Below are 11707 nucleotides of genomic sequence, written 5' to 3' on the forward strand. Positions count from 1 at the left end.
TATATATATATATATATATATATATATATATATATATATATATATATATATATATATATATATATATATATATATATATATATCATTTATAACTAAGCAGAAAATGGGTAATGGTTCATTGTGTTTTTGAGCCATTATAAAAAAATAACCTTGCAAGGGTACATATTGTTTTAAATGACACTTTTTTCCTTTATTATTAATCAAACATTTTGTGGGCAAATTCCAAATGTTTATCCAGTTAAAAAAAACATCCAATAATGAATCGCATGTGGGATGCATGCAACATTTTTCTGAAACAATTTGTGTAAAATGCTTATGTTGTTGTGTTTTAAAGTGATAAAAATCTCACCAACTTCAAATTCTTTTTGATCAGTAAATAAGAAAAATATTTATAGACTGGGGTTATATACTCTGCCGAACTTCATAACGACAAAATCACTCCATCAGATATTGCAATTAAAACTATATCAAATGAATTCTTGGGGTGTTATAAATGCGCCATTTGAAATAAATAACTGGCCAACTGACTAAAAGCCTTAAAGGTTTTAGATTGACATTTAAAATACAATATCGATGATGTGCAATAATGCGGACTTTCTTTGCAACAATAACAAAATGTGGTGTACTGTCCTTCAGAACAAAATAAAAATCTGTCAAACTAATGTTATGTACAATAGATACACTTAAGATTAGAGTACAATGAGTGACATCAAATACTGACAAGGTGTTCAGCAGCTTCAAGCAAAACAAATTACGAGGTGATATAAGACATGTTAAGCTTACATAGTTTTCCTTAAGAATTCTTTGGCGGAGTTTGCGAAATAGTGTATTTTAATAAATGTCATTATATAATGTTCAGTAGTTTCATTCATTAAATCCGTCGGAATACTTTTCACGAGTACAGCTACACGCGAGCGCGCAAACAAACGCAGACATGCTGACATCTCATTCCTTTTTCGTCATAAGCAACAAAGAGTAGATCTAAAAACACACATTAAAACCACACACAGTTAATCATGCCATTGCACACGGTGTCAATTATGGCTCCCTAAACATTGTAAACATCCAGGTCAGTTCATTGCATCAAGCTCTGTAATATTTTTCTCTTGGGTTACCATCTAATAAATATCTGTTTCTAATCAAGTATTTATTATAAATTGAAATCATATATAGATGCTGAAAGCTATTTGTTTCCCTTTTTCAGCCTTTGTTTATATAAGGCTGATCTGCATAGTAGCCTGCATGAAACAGGAACCATTTGATTAATATTTATTTTACCATCACAAGCCTGTCTGTGCTTAGTTCTCGGACACACCTAGTGTCTTTCAAGTATTTTCGTTTCCTTGCAAATAAATCTTCAATTATTTTTGCTTTGCCGCACAGACGGCTTCCTGTCAATAAGCGATAGCAAAGCAGTTTCTCTTAGCATCGCCACGACATCCAGCCATAACATTTTACAGTACAGTACAACAATAAATGGAGTGGTCTCGTTCCCAAATCAAAGTGTGTATTAGATTGAGGTCATTATGACTTCGGCCAACTATTTGCATGTGATGAATTGGAAATGGGAATACAAGGCTCCATGTTAACCCAGCTAATTTGAGGGCTCCATGATTCCCATAGTCTTCTGGTTCACCAGCTCATTTAAGAAGTGATATGTCATCAGAGAAGTCCCCCTGTGGGTGAAGGCAGCGAGCAAAGCGCCACTGGCACACCATGAGACACAATGGCAACATGAAGAGAGCACAGATACCCGCCATGATGTAGGCAATAGTCATGAGAGTGGACTCGTCCGTCTGGGGGATGTTGTAGCCGCAGTCTTCCAGATCAATACCGTAGAACGGGCCTTCCACAGAGGCTGTGCGAAACTCGTCATGAACTGGAAATGGCAGAGTGGGGTGGGTTGTGATTAGGAGGAAAAAAAATAAAAGCTCACAGACAAAAAAGGTGGTGAAGTACCTTTTTTGCAACCATAATCCTTTAATACAATACAAATATATTTAACTCTCTATTTCTCCATGCCATCTCACTCACCATGGCATGTGCTGACAGCAAAACCGATTCGGCTCTTTTCTCGATCAAACACCACATAGAATCCTTCCATGATAACCGCTCCCATAACTGTGCCGGTGCTCGATGGGGACACGGCAAACTTATAGCAGTCTTCCTGAGCAGAAGCCACGTCCTCAACCGGCCGCAGGTATTGCTGGATAGAAAGATGAAAATGTCTGTTACAATTAAGAGTTTATGTTTTTTCCGCTATATTACAGCTGCGAGCAGTGGGGCTCAATAAACTTGGCTAAATTGACCGTATAAATTGGTCGATATTAAAATGGTAATAGCAAGACGAAAATTCTGTGCCTTTACCTGGGGCAAGATGGAGATTCGAAAGGACTGATTACGGTTTTCACTCATCAGATAGAGAGAGATGACTGGGAAGATATTCCAAGGTGTCGTGCCGGCTTGCCAACACACCAGCTGCTCGCCGAGCCAGAACCCAGACGGAAACTGTTCTGTCTGAAATACAGGCCGGGAAATGGGTTCATCATTTATGACCCAGCAAAATTCATGTGGGTCAGCTCATCTATCCATTTATCCCTTCAATTTGATTCCAATCTGTAGACAAATTCAATAAATGTGTACTGACTGAGGAAGCTGCTTCAATAGCCTTGACAGCGGCCTGGAAAACTTTCCGGGGTAGTCGAAGGTTCGTGGTGCCACTGTCCACAATGCTCTTATCGTAATTGTACTGCAAATATAGAGAAATAAAAAATAATAGCTTTTGCAATCAGCATCACTCAAAAGATTTTTTTCCCCTTGACTTAATACTGCCAATGCCATCTGTGCATCACAGCTTACCTCCTTACAGTCCATGTTGAGGTCCTGTCCATTCACCTCAATACGCACGATAATGACCTCATAGTACCACTCCCTACGAATGGGAGTATACCAAAGCTCTCCCACAAAGAGGGATGTGTCTATGCCTCCGATTATCTACAGGATAAAAAAACATATAGTACCCTGCTGGCCATGCACACCGGATGATATATGGACTTTTGTGTTTGTCTCACTGCTGCGTGTGTCTTACCATGCTCCCTCCAACAGTGGCGCTGCCCAGGGAGTAGTTTTGGGTAAAGCCAGCACCACATAACTGGAGAGAGAAGAAGTTGGGGACAGCAGTCTGGCGAACCAGGGAATCGAAGAAGGGCTCCAATCTCTCATCAGGCTGAAATAAAATGATATTTACTTTTAATTATTATTTGGACTCAATTTTAGTCTTCGTTTAAAGTATTTTATTAATTGCAAAACAAGCAGTGGGAAAATGTGATTCCATTTTGTTTTGGTGAAAAAAATAAAAAATAAAAATAAATAAGCTATCGCTATTTTTGCTCCATAATTTCCTTAACTGACGTTGAGGAAAAGCAACAATCAGTACCTATACCATACCCGTGCTATATCAGCATAAGCCAGTCCAAGGATTCCCTCCCAGTTAGATCCATTGATGAAAAAGCGATCGGATTGGGTGATTGCAGCAATGTTGGCACGGAGCGTGGCATTTGGGCCGTGTGGAACGGAGACGAGATCTGTACCCAACTCGCCTTCCCATCGACCCTGGGTATATGGAACATACACGCTTCTTCCAAGGTCCCGGTAAGAGGTGGAACTGTTAATGGACAGCAATAACCATTTACCGAAGATCATCAAATGCATCGATAGGATCTGTGTGTACTATCATTATTTTTATGCATTTATGAGGTCCATTGTCATTTGATGTTTTTGTAAGTAAATTAGTTAAAAAATTGAATATATCAGGGATTTAATTGCAAGGCCATGCCAAGAAATTGTGTATTTCTACTGCTTACTTTAGGAATACTCACAGTGAGCGATGGTAGTATCTGCGCAAAAATGGATGAGCAGCCGCTCCAACAGCAAAGTTACTGCTTCCCGTATCCACAAGGATGTTCAGCTAGAGAATGGAGAGAAACAGAAGTAATGTTTAAATATGCCCATATGAAAACAATACTTGTATAAAAAAAAGTTAGTCTGAAATCATTCAGTACATCAGTTGTTTCCTGTATTTGCATCCACTCATCACCTCCGACATCACACAGTCTAGTTTGTCCTCGTTTGTAATGTCCTGAGTGATGTTTCCTGTCACCCTGAATGTCCTTCCCCTCTGTCTCCCGTTGAACCTCTCGGGTTGCCCATTCAAATCTCTGGCTCTTTATTTGGCTCCTCTTTGGTTTACATCTCAATGTGAGTATCGTATTTTGCAGTCTGACAAACAGTGAATGAAAGTGAACTAGGACATCAGCACAATTGCTACATTAGGTAGTTATATTATGCACGTTCTCCATTTTATGATATATAACCTTATTCAAGCATTTATTAAATAAAAAAAATCATGCAAAAATTCCACAGACTACACCCCTTTTTTTGCCAATGTATTTAAATCGCTGGGGATGCGAAAAAAATGCTGACATCGATATAAAAAACTGACTCCAATGTCAGAGATCGAGTTTTGATTTCACTTACGCTCAAGTACTACGTTACCTTTTGCGGAGGAGAGCCCACGGCCATCTCCACGTAATAGCCCTGCCCGGACTTCCCCCGCAGGTTGTCGATCATATCTACGAAGTTGATGCCGCTGGGTGTCACTCCCCTCCGCCGGCGAGTGCTCATCCTCCTCGCGTGGCCACCATCTAGGGGCGGCGGTGATTCGGTGCGAGCTCCTTGGCTCAGAGGTAAGCGAATAGCTCGAGGCAGGCCCGAAGTGTCCGGCACCGGTTGGCCGCCGCCTAACTGACACAGAATAGTCCACGCCAGAATTGCTGGCAGCAGGCGAGGTTGAGCTCTCGATGACTCCATGATGGAGCACAGGACCGTATGCAACTGGAGATGATGGCTTGTTTCCGCTCAATTTGACATTCAGTTTCCGGCGACACGGGATAGTGGAGATGGCGAGCGAGCTAAGATGACGGCTAAACCCATGACACAGTTGACCGTGCTCTGCCTCGGTGTACTGACGTAATACCACAACGGAGAGAGAAATCTTCCTTCTTCACACTACTGAAATTCGGACTAAAACGATCTACATCATCTTCAGGCAACCCTCGGTGTTACGGAGAGCTCGGGGGCTACAACAATCGAAGGCCCGCGGCTTTTTCTCTCGTGGCGTCGGACGACCGAACGCAGTGATAACAAGGAGGCTGTCCGGCGGGTTGACGGCCTACTCGCATCCGCGCCCTTTACGAAGTCGTTCATCTTGTTCACCACCTCCCTGCCTCCTCCCGGTCTTCCTCCATCCGCCCTACTGCATCTTCAAGCTCGACAACCCCAGCATCATCGTTCACTGGAAAAAGGGGCATCGACTTCCTGTGAGAATTTTCAAAATAAAAGGCTTTTCGAAATAAAGGTCAGATGTGACGGGATCCAGTTTATTGGCGACCACGAGGACTATTCAGCATAAAAAATGTTTTAAAACTACAGTTTAGTCAAGTACAAGCGGAGCTTTTTTTGTTTTAGATATCCCTTTTAATAACACAACGGGGAAAAAAGTTTCTCTGTTCACAAATAATTTGACCTCTTATTTACTTACATGGGCCTAGTGGAGGTAATAATAAAACGTCCAATTGAAAATGTGAGTCACTGATGATCTGTCTCTTTCTCTCTCTCTTTCTACGACACATTGTTGCTGTGAGAAGATCCGGCACATTCCCAGTAAGACGGTAAGCGGAAGGAAGCTGGAGCTCCAAAATCAAAATTTCCATTGTTGCTTCCGACTACTGCATCTGTGAAGTTGCAACACTGTCCACTTTGCTCCATCAGATGTGAGACTGCCTCCTGTGCTGAAAATGCAAACAGATTGTGTTGTTGTTACACTTACAATTGTTACAAAACAATTAATGATTGTAAATTGTAAAAAAGACCAAAATAAAAAGTTACAGTAGATGTGTAGTATTTTCAGATATTACAATGAATATTATAGTACATCCATGTACCGAAAAACATTCCTCCACTCACTTTTTAAGCCCCTTTCCCTTCCTGTGTTTGTGACATTGCGCTCAGTCCTGTCCTCTGGTGGATGCCACATTCCGAGAGGCTTGGGAATGTTTCCCCTGGGTTCACATAAAGCATTTATCTGACACCTTCTTGAGGAAAACTTGACTCTGGATTAATTGTACAGTGTACACTAACCAATCCTGTGTGTCTGTTGTTCTGAAGCCTTTAGCGAATGGATTGCTAGCTATCTTCAGCTGAGTGATCTGGAAGTAAGATAGATTCAATTCCATCAGTAAGGACACATCTGAGAAATATTTCATTCCAAACCTGTCTGGGTTTTCCTACCCTGTGGTTTTGATAGGCAGTGACTGCCATGAAGCGAGTCTCGGGGAAGGAGAAGGAGCAAAAGTTTCGGTGTGCATTTAAATGGCTGTTGGGCGTTGTATCCACGTACACCACGTGGAAGCGTGGCTGGTAGCGATGCATTGAATTCAATATCATCTGGCGAGGAAAAAAACATTTTGAACAAAAATTTTTTGCAATGAAAGATTCTTCTAAACAAAATGACAAAAACTGACATGCCCATTGTCATCCAGCAAATTGTTGGTCAGCTTGAGCGTGTCAAAAGACACAGTCTGCTTCATCCACTGGGCTCCACGAGCTGGTGAGTCCGGGTGGAAGTGCATCCGGCTCGGAGCCGCAATATCTGCTCGACCTGCTACCAACCAGGATGAGCTGTGGAATGCATATCTGACACACACATTATAACCTAACTCACAATGGAATTGAATTTAAGATGATTAGATCATCATTGATCATATTTACCTATATCTTTTATCGTCTACAGGAATAAAATCCATGAGCAGAACATATTCAGCAGTAGGATCCATTCCTGAGATTCGCACCTGGAATGTCGGAAACATCCTCCTGCCAGTTTTTGAACAGAAATGGAATCACAGGGGGAATTTTAAGCAGAAGGAGCAAACTGAATTTTAACTATTACCTTCCAGCTTTGGTGACGATCATTTCAGTACCTAGCTCATCAAACTGCTGCCAAAGAGAATGCATCTCCAGCTGAACTCTGACCTTATTGACTGGCGGGACCTTAACGCTCAACAGCGATGGACTGTCTGTGCAACACATTGAAGGTAATGTACAGTTTTGAGACAGTGTTGAACCTGAAGAGAGAATTATACATAATTATCATCACATGAATATACGATGTTACTCCATACTTACCATTCCTCGACATTCTTGTAAAGTTTAGGGATTGTATGCCGAGTGTGTTCTTCTTGTAGCAGCTCCGTTTTTTTTATATCAAGTTGAAAAGATGAAAAATGATAATCGCCCACCAAGTCTTCCAAAAGCGCATCGCAACATTTGTGAGAGAGTGGTGGGAGCATCGGGAGTGCGGGTAGGTTTTATACATCTTCTGACTCTCACTGGGGACCACAATGCCTTCCTCATCCATTATAGTACACATAATGCCATTGACATGTACTAGTCACAGCTGCACATGTCTATATGGCCCCAAGAGCTGTCACAATTAAACACACATTTTGGCAACAAATCACACATCCAAGCCGTGTTTACGTTAACGCCTATTTGATTTAGCCCAAAGCTAGCTTGTAACATTCAACTTATAGTTGCTTTGTGTGGATGGATGTAGACTGAAACAAATTGATTCGATTTTTTTTATATTGAGAATTTGAAAAGCTGAGTTTCATCACCACACTGATGGTTAATTCTTTAAAACTGAATACGGAAATGAAATCTGTGTTTATTGTTATTTTCTTTATAATTTGGATTTGGGTGTTTGTGTGCACGAGCGCACGAGCCGATTTGGTGGTGTTGAAGGTTTTCAGCCTGGGGTGTTTTTACCCTAATAAAGACCAGACTTAAGTTTGTCAATAGACCAGGTCACGTTGTGGATTTATCAACTCATTAATCACAGCTATGTGATCAACGATGACCTCTCAGTAGGCTGTCTGCCATAGCATCACGTTTCTGAAAATATTAGAAAGTAAAGAAAAGTGATGATTTGGGAGGTAGAAGGATTCTGTCCTTTGGGACGGTATTCCTGGAATATTCCTTTTGTATAAAAAAGATGTATAAAAAAGCTCTACTGTGGTTTATTTTAGCTAGTTTATTTCGAACTAGCATGAAAACAACCAAATAAGCTATTTTTACCGTTCTGAACCACATGAGACATTTTGTTTCTATATTTCTTACCCGATTATCAATTCCTTGAACAATGGGCATAGAAAAAAAAAACAAGATTTGCCCGAATGCCAGCCATCCAATTGTGAGTATTCATTTCCAAATAACGTTACAGGTGGAGAGTATTGTGTTATTCTGTGTGACTTCAAATGAAAAGATCTCACTTTTTTATTTGACATGATGAAAATGTTTTAAAATTAGGACAACAGCACAAGAGAAAGGTTTTCATAAACAGCCAGATGTTTATTCAGCTGTCTTTTGCCAGAACAGGTTTCATGAGACAAGCATCATCACAGATCCGCTTGTGATAGCCCAACGAAAGCATGCATGTGCTAAGTGTGTACGTTTTCATTCAAATTATGCTTCACCAGCGCTGAAGGTTTGGAAGACGGTCTGGAAGATAGTTTGGAGTTTCGTCTTGACATCTTCAATCAATGGGTTAATCTTCTCTCTCAGAGCAGCGAGGTCTTCTGCTTTGACAGATTTGGCTTGGGCGTAGGCCTTTCCAATCTGCTCTTTGTATTCCCCCACGTATGGACCGACCAACTCTCTCAGCTCCACCAGACGATCATTGACCTTGGTGCGCACAGCGTCAATGATGGGCACGAGAGCGGCCTTGGTCTCCTCAACGTTGACAGAGATCTTTTGGCGCAGCTCTTCCACAATGGGCTCCATCTTGGCTTTCAGAGCTTCCATCTGAGCATCGTGCTTGGCCTGGTATTCTGTGATCACAGGCTCCAGAAGCGCGCGGTACTCTTCGATGTGTTTGTTAACAACCTCGTTCAGCTTTGTTTTGTAGGGGGTGAGTTCCAACTCCAAGGCATCAACATCCTTTTTGACATTATCTCTGAAGGTTTGAGTAAGATCACTGAGTGTCGTAACCACACCGTCGGTGAGGGGAGCGACGGATTCCTGGACGGTTTTGAGCTGAAGGTGAAGATCATCCAAGCGAAGGCTGATTACGTCTCTGGTTAAGAAGAGGGAAGAGAAGAACACTTTTTAACAAGACATCAGATACTTTAAAATGGGAAAGGTGAATCAATCATTCGCATAATTCCATTGTTAGATCGAACAGACTGTAGGACTGGTTTAAAAAAAGATGTCAATGAAATGGCCTTACTTGAATTCTTTGTACTCTGTATCATCAAGATTATTCAAGGCCTTTTTGACACTTTCTTTCATTTGAGTCAGATAGACGTCAGCAACAGCCCGAGCATGGGCCAGGGAGCTGGGTGCATCAGCCTGCAGAGAAGCAGCCTGGCAGCCTGTGTAGGGAAATATATATTAAGCATAAAAAAAAAAAAAAAAAGAATCATTGTTGAAGGAAGTCCAGAAGATTCCCTCAGAGGGTATCTAGTACCAATCACAATACTCACCAACGGCCAGCAGCAAAGTGATAGCGAGAGCAACAAACTTCATGATGGAGGTCTAAAAAGAAAAAATAAGCGTGGTTGTTGTCAGTGTTAAACTTTAATCGTAAACAACACCAGCAAAGACGCTAAAATGTTAGACTCAGGTATCCAATAATAAGAATCTAACCATAGCATAACTCCAAGTTGACCCAAAGAATTAAATGAAAATGTGATTTGGCCTGCTCTTTGAAATAAATCCAGACATAATCAGACACAATAATAAAATTAGCCTGTGCACCATCTTGACTAGGAGTTTTTTCAGAAGATATGATTTCAAGAAATTATTTCGCCAAACATCCTTGTTCTACATCCCCGAATCCCACTTGCAGCTATGGCTTGTCTTACCTGGTGGAGTTCTTGAGGAGACTGTCAACTTGAGCAGGAGCAGACCTTTTATAGCGCTCGGATATGGGATGAGTCGTTGCATGGAGGCGGGAGGGAGGTGTGGGAGCTGTGTCTCCGTGGAAGTGGACCTCACCCCCCAGCCATCTCCCTTAGCAGGGGACCAAGTTGAGAGTTCAATGGTCACCTGCTGTGAGATCACTCGTCATGCAAAGACTTTTTATTCTTCTGCAGTCTAAGAGCATGTGGCATAACATCACTAAATAGCTCTTAATTGTTATTCATTAAACTAATGAGAGGTGAATAATAGATGCGAAATGATGACTGTGTAAAACCAGACAAAGTTGAACTCGAGTGTTACGGGACGGGGCGGTAGAATACAGGATAAGTAAATAGTGTAGGTATGCAAAAGAAGGTGAAAGTTCTGATGACTCTATTTGAACTAGTTGGATTAGCCATTTTGTTTGCAGCGGATGAGACATTGATACAAACAGGCAGGACATGTCTATGGAAGATTCCATGGAATCAACACAAACTCCAGTGTCTAGTCACAATAATTAAAATCTTACTAATTGGGCGGTTATTCTTCGGAGTGCAGTAAAATAATTGTGTGTGTGTGATTTGCGGACATGTGTGCGTGTGTGTTTGTGTGCGTGGGTGCATGAGTGGGAGAGAGTGTAAATTTGATTAATAGGTCAAAGGGTGGCGTGTGCCATGCTGATGTTTGTTGTCTTATCTCGTGGACTTTGTCACAGTGGCTTCATGTCATGAAATTCGAGGAAAAGGAATGAATGTACCCCATCACCAACAGCCACATACTACACTATATAGTGGCTAGATTGAAAGTTAGTCAGCCATAGAACATTGACCTGTGCAAAGCTCTCCATTCCACCGTCACTGTGCAGCGGTGTACAGACAAATCTGATAAGGATGATCCACATATCAGCTGCAGACTTCGGAGCTGCTGACCAAGATGAAAATGGGCCTCTCAGAGGAATGGCTTTTATCTGGGACAGCAACCTTTGAGATGGCACTCAGTGCATTTCATCGATTTGGCATTCACACTTATCCGTCCATCTAGATAAGCGCCATAATTGTTATCAAGAGGACCTCAGTGCTCCTCCAACCTGCTCATTTCATAATGTTTGTACTGCGATGACAAATGTTGTGCTACATTTTCAACATATGCTTCTAATAGTCATAATTTGTCATCCATTTACTTGTTTTATGGGCAGACAGGTGCAAAACGATTTTCAAGAGCTAATAAATATTTAATAGGCAAATCCACCACTTGATCAGACTCTGGCTGAGGGTCAGAGTTCATTTCATTGTTGCAGCTGATTTCATAATGGAGCACCGTTCTAAAACCAGCAGGGGAGGTTATCTCAGCTGTAAGGAACACTGAGGAGCTCTTCGCTTCCAACCCTATCCACCCCCCACATTATTTCAGATTAATCCGTTCAACCCTTGTGATGATGTTTTTGTCATGGCACATCTGTTGAACTCTGCTTTTAAACTTGGGTCAAAGCTGTGGTTGTGTCATTGTAGGTTGCTTGACTCTATTTGAGTGGGCAAAGCAAGGTCATTCAAAATGAACTCAAATAACCAGAATAACTCTAGATTTTTTTTATTATCATCCAATATTCAAACGATTACTAAAAGTCAAAATATTGTGTTCCAAATAGCCTGCCATGAGGTAATAGGTGACTATACTATCTTTCTTGTTTATG

The 11707-nt window shown here is 41.3% G+C and overlaps 3 protein-coding genes across 3 annotated transcripts; all 3 read right to left on the bottom strand.

Moving 5' to 3' along the window:
* Positions 1-163: 163 nt before the first annotated feature.
* Positions 164-5376, bottom strand: bace1 (beta-secretase 1). The gene is made up of 9 exons (XM_049724974.2): positions 4555-5376; positions 3879-3967; positions 3448-3664; positions 3089-3226; positions 2860-2994; positions 2648-2749; positions 2368-2517; positions 2035-2206; positions 164-1879 (listed from the first exon to the last, which is right to left on the bottom strand). Exons 1-9 carry the CDS (start codon positions 4867-4869, stop codon positions 1641-1643), a joined length of 1557 nt encoding a protein of 518 aa, XP_049580931.1. The 5' UTR covers positions 4870-5376; the 3' UTR covers positions 164-1640.
* LOC125971941 (T-box transcription factor TBX1-A) lies at positions 5271-7255 on the bottom strand. The gene is made up of 7 exons (XM_068651364.1): positions 7243-7255; positions 7007-7133; positions 6829-6930; positions 6582-6753; positions 6349-6504; positions 6199-6266; positions 5271-5376 (listed from the first exon to the last, which is right to left on the bottom strand). Exons 1-7 carry the CDS (start codon positions 7253-7255, stop codon positions 5271-5273), a joined length of 744 nt encoding a protein of 247 aa, XP_068507465.1.
* Positions 7256-8445: 1190 nt separating this feature from the next.
* Positions 8446-10072, bottom strand: apoa1b (apolipoprotein A-Ib). The gene is made up of 4 exons (XM_049725016.1): positions 9981-10072; positions 9600-9651; positions 9344-9488; positions 8446-9190 (listed from the first exon to the last, which is right to left on the bottom strand). The coding sequence occupies exons 2-4, from the start codon at positions 9640-9642 to the stop codon at positions 8581-8583; spliced, it is 798 nt and encodes a 265-aa protein (XP_049580973.1). The 5' UTR covers positions 9643-9651; positions 9981-10072; the 3' UTR covers positions 8446-8580.
* Between the last annotated feature and the right edge of the window lie 1635 nt (positions 10073-11707).

The sequence above is a fragment of the Syngnathus scovelli genome, chromosome 7, assembly GCF_024217435.2.
Source record: "Syngnathus scovelli strain Florida chromosome 7, RoL_Ssco_1.2, whole genome shotgun sequence".
Taxonomy (NCBI): Eukaryota; Metazoa; Chordata; class Actinopteri; order Syngnathiformes; family Syngnathidae; genus Syngnathus; species Syngnathus scovelli.